The sequence below is a fragment of the Sceloporus undulatus genome, unplaced genomic scaffold (assembly GCF_019175285.1).
Source record: "Sceloporus undulatus isolate JIND9_A2432 ecotype Alabama unplaced genomic scaffold, SceUnd_v1.1 scaffold_1861, whole genome shotgun sequence".
Taxonomy (NCBI): Eukaryota; Metazoa; Chordata; class Lepidosauria; order Squamata; family Phrynosomatidae; genus Sceloporus; species Sceloporus undulatus.
In genome coordinates this window covers 1-5,044 of record NW_024804781.1, presented here as the reverse complement: position 1 = coordinate 5,044, position 5,044 = coordinate 1, and the positions used below count along the sequence as shown (strand labels likewise).

Here is a 5,044-nt window from a genome sequence, read left to right as displayed (position 1 = left end):
GATTCAAGCATCCATAGATGTACCCACCCCATTCTCCCCAGTGGCGGTGCACACATGAGGTCTATGTACAATTGGGAAGAATGAGACTTGAGGTCCTGTGTTTTTTGCCATTCATGTGTGTTGGGGGGATGTTCAGAATGGAACCCCCTCAGATACCAAGGGCTGACTGTACTAGTGTTCTAACAATTTTTTTGAAAATGTTTGGAATTTCTAATCCTAAAATATTCAGAAAACAAAATAGGTACAGAGGACTATTACTATCTTCCTATTAAATATGTCCTATTAAATACAATAGTAGAGTAAAATGATGCCTCTAAGATAATTGGCAAGGTTTATACTTTGGAATTTATATGTTTTTCAATATTCTCAAGATATGGACAGTTGAATCCATGGATAAAGAATCTGTGGATGAGGAGGTGCAACTGTACCTTCATTATCTGGTTCAGTTTTATTTAGTCAGTCCCCAAAATTTTTCTTCTACTGAGAGCATGGGATTCCTTGCTATCTAAAGGGGCCAAAGGAGAACCAGCATGTAGTAGTTGGAGTGTTGCAAGATTGTACTAAGATTCCTAGAGTCCAGGGTACAAATTAACTGAGTGGCTTTGGGAAGGTCACACCTTCCCAGCCTCTGAGAAAGGCAATGACAAACTGCCTTTGAACAAACACTGATGAGAAACTTTATGGCAGGTTCACCTACGCATCACTATATGCTAACTAGCCCCAGTGGCCACACCAGGGCTTAGCTTTCTCTGTCTATTGGCAGGAAGGTCTGGGAAAGTAAAGGCAGTTACTTCCTCCAGTTCCCCCTTCCCCTCCTTGGAAGGCTCTCCCTCTGTATCCATTTTTAGAGGATTCAGTGGAAGGAACAGGACCAAGTGGTAGCAAGGAAGCAAGATGTGGCTGATTTCTCCTTCCACCTTCTCACTTGCCCTTAACAATCTAATCTTTCATTTCATTTTTAATGGTGCTTGGATGGGGCCACAGCAGGATTTGGAGGAAGCAAACCAGGCCCTTGCAGTGGGGGATACAGCTAGTGAAACCCCCAATATACCATCCAGTGGTCCAAGCTCAGGAGTCCAACTGGACCTCACATCATCCACTGTGACCTTGACCAAGATCTGCTACTGAAGAGCTTTTTGGGAAGAGAGGCCAGAGAAATAAACAAAGCTGAAAAAAACCACTCAGTCTGCTTTAATCTATCAAGACTGAAAAATGCTCAGGGTTAGTTTTCAGGACTTCTAAACTGTACAATCCCAAGAAAGAAGGAGCCTTACTCAAAGAGGACAGAGCCCCTAGAATCTCCTCCATCACTTCCCGACGAAGGGCCTTTTGGCTTGGATCCAGCAGGGCCCACTCTTCCTCTGTAAAATCCACAGACACCTCCTCAAAGGTCACCTGCAAAAGAGAAAATTAATTCTTTCCAGTTGCTCAAGAACATTGAAATGCTTACAGCATGCCATCCAAAGGCTCCTTACAGTGGTAACATGTGATGGAAGCAAACGAAAAGAACAAGATTCTGTGGGGACCAGGGAGTTTTCAAAGGGAGATAGGCACCCAGCCTAGCCCTTTGTTGGCTCGCTTGAGATCCTGCTCCCTACCTGATCTAGCCTCCCAGAAGGTGTTCCGAGTCCATCAGGGTGAAGAGATGTCCTTGTACACTTAGACCCGATCCTTATTCTGCCTCCTGGGAGGAAGAAAAAAAGAAGGATTAGTTCTATCCCCTCTCTCTACTTACAGTCCCTCTTACATGTGCAAATGCAGCATACACCATTTCCCACATCAGGTTTTATTGCACTGTTTTCTGTAGACATGCTACTCTAACTGGATATTGAAAATCTGTTCTTCTCCTATCCTTCTCCATCTTCCTAGTGTCAACCTTGCTTTTAAAAGTTAGCTACAAAGAGGATGAAGAGGAACAGGAAGGCTGGTGAGGTATAAAATATCCTTGTAAAATATACTTCACTATCAAAGGCTTTGCTAACTTGGGGTATGCCTATAATTCCAAAGTGCTATAGTTAGGCTACATAAAATGGCTCAACTGCTGCAATTGATAGAGTCCAGATATTTCAGACATATTTGAGAAGAAGGAATCAAAGGGGAAACTACTCTCTTAGCTCTTACTCATTGAGGAGGACATCCCTTCTCTGTTCTGCGTGATCCACTTCAGCCTCTGCCTTTGACTGGATTCAAAAGGACATTTCTCCTTCTCAGCCATCTCTGTCACAAACAAGTCCTGCAGAAGAAGCAGAAATGTGGAGGGAGGAGAAAGAGAGAAACATTTGTTAGCACTGGAGGAAAACTGAGTCCATACACAGAAGACTGCCAGCCAGGAAAACAAAGGCCACTGCAAAGGCTAGAAGGAGCTGGAGACACAAACTCCTGCTCCTGAATAGAGTTTCACTCATGACTGCTGAGGTTCTTCTGAAGAGGCATTTAATCTTAGGAGCTTTTTGCTTTACATTTTTAAAACGGGGCTAGGGCACTTTAAATGCTGTGCCTGCCTCCTGCTGCATTTTGGGATTTGTAGTTCAGTAAAGTTATGACATCCACTCAGCTCAACTCCACACAATATATTGGAGCATTTTTTCTCACATTCCCAAACACAGTCTCGGATTCTGCTAGTGTTTCACTAACTTCCTGTCATGTCTCTACAGTGACAGTGCAGTTTGGAACTGTTAGGACTCATCTCCTTGCTCAAGTTGCATCAGCTTCCTCTGAGTCAGCACTTCCTCTTTAACCCACTGGATGCACCTGAGGCATTTTTACATCCCGGTGCAAAACCATATTGACAGAATTAGGAAAAGAAAGGAAGAGGACAATGCCATGGGAGGCATCATCCCTTCTGTAGATAAATAAATACATAGACAGGTTATAGTTAAAAACAAACTACCTGCAGAACTGAAACCATTAAAACATAAACTAATAGGAACAATTAAAATAATAGAAATACACATCACTAAAACATCACTAAGCTTCCCAGGAAGGGAGTCCCAGACCCCAAGGGCAGCCACTGAGAAGGCTCCATCCCACTTTCCCACAAGATAGGACCATGAGGATAAACTCATGTGGAAAATATGCTCCTTCAAAAAGCCTGGAAGAAAGCCAGACTGAGTGATACAGGAGATAACTGAATGAATTGTTATCTCCTGTATTATTATTGTTGTTGTTGTTGTTGTTGTTGTTGTGCCTGGAACCAAATCAATAATATTGATTGTATTTTGTACTATGTATCATTTTAATGGTGTAATCCCGCCTTGATCCAAGGGAGAGCAGGAAATATAAATTTTATTATTATTATTATTATTATTATTATTATTATTAACTACCAAACCTGCTTAAAAGGGGAGTCATGGGTTCCCTGTAACCAACCCCAGTTAGCAATCTGGCTGCAAACTGTGGCGCGTTACAAATCGCCATTTAGTACACGCTCTGCACGTACTGGGGTTAGAAAGGGGCGTGCTAGGGTTAGGAAGGGTCTTACCTTCCTAACCGGCCCCGTCCCTAGTACGTGCGGAGCCCGTCCACACGGGCGCTACCATCTTTACGTCTCGGATGCACAGCGTCCGGACGTGGTGCAGCGGAAGTGGGGCCGCAAGTGCGCGCCTTGCGGCACCACTTCTAGAGGCCAAAAAGGAGCGTCATTTCGACACTCCTTTTTAGCTGCGCTGGGAAGCCTCGCGGTCTGGCTACTGGGCTTCTCGGCGTAGCTAATGGCGGCGGCGGCAGACTGCCCGCTTTAAGATGGTCTGTAACGCACCTGTGTCTTCTAGGAAAAGATCATCCCATCCAACCCAGGCTATATCCTTATTCTCTGATCAGAACCCCTTTTTCTTCAGAGTCATAGGCCCTATACAGACAGGTCAAAATAAAGCTGCTTCTGGTCACTTTGGAGGTATGGTGTTTCAATGATGCATGCATCCTAAGAGTCTGGAAGCTGCACCAAAGCTGCATTCAAGTCCTTAGGACTGGAGAGTGGCTTTGGTGCTGCTTCTGGACTCTTAGGACGCATGTATCATTTAAACAGCATACTTGCAAAGTGACTCGAAGCAGCTTTATTTTGGCCTGTCTTGTATCAGGCCATAGCTATGTAAGTCTGAAATATCAATTTGCAAAGAGATCTTCTAGCACCTTTGAGACTAATGGTGCAAAAGACATTGTAGCATAAGATTTCATAGACTTGGACTATATTCTCAAATCTATTTATCTTACACCTTCTTTCACAGTTAGTCCAAAGGTGCTATAAACTCACTTTGCATGCCCCATTTTCCTGTTTACATTAAGTCTCTCTTTGTTCAAGAATTTTCGAAATTCCTTTCAAATAGTGATGTCCCCTCAAAATGACCAGATCAAACAACCTCACCTGCTCCTCTTTTGGCTTCTCCTCCTCTGCCTGGCTCAGGAGGAAGGCCTCTGCCAAGGCCACTGCTTGGGAGGTTGTCTCCGCTCCACACTCTCGAACCCAGCTCCCCATCTCTGGGGGAAGGACGGCCAGGAACTGCTCCAGGATCACCAGGTCCATCATCTCAGCCTTGGTGTGTCTCTCTGGCTTCAGCCACTGGCAGCAGAGATTGTGGAGCTGGCTGCAAACCTTTCGGGGCTCTAAAGCCTCCTCTTGGAAGACATACTGCCTGAAGTGCTGGCACTGGACCTCAGAACTGAGCATCTTCTCCCCAAAGCTCTTCTGCATGGCTCTTCCCAAAAGAAGCATGGAAAACAAGAGATCATGTAAATGCTCTTGAGAGAAGGAGACGTTTTACAGCTAAATCCACATTACTCAGATTCTCAACGCAGCATCTTTCCACTTGCTCTCTCCCTATTGCCGTTCCTTTTTCTTGCCTATTTTGGGAGAAAGGCAGGATATACAATCAATCAATAAAAAATTATAGTGCAATAGTCCATCAGTGCATGGTTTGCACTATAAGACTTTATAACGTTAAAACTGTATAATTTTAAAAACAGTCGGCACGACCTCCGGACTCTTAGGACCCATGCATCACTTAAATAGCATACCTCCAAAGAGACCCGAAGCAGCTTTATTTTGGCA

General features: G+C 44.2%; 1 protein-coding gene across 1 annotated transcript; it reads right to left on the bottom strand.

Annotated features, from left to right (window-relative positions):
• Positions 1 to 1,274: 1,274 nt before the first annotated feature.
• On the bottom strand, positions 1,275 to 4,789 carry LOC121917935 (putative zinc finger protein 75C; the record flags this gene model as incomplete). Its single annotated transcript, XM_042444050.1, has 4 exons — positions 4,361 to 4,789; positions 2,122 to 2,233; positions 1,599 to 1,684; positions 1,275 to 1,395 (listed from the first exon to the last, which is right to left on the bottom strand). Coding segments are annotated over exons 1-4 (667 nt in total), but the record flags the coding sequence as incomplete, so codon positions are not given.
• Between the last annotated feature and the right edge of the window lie 255 nt (positions 4,790 to 5,044).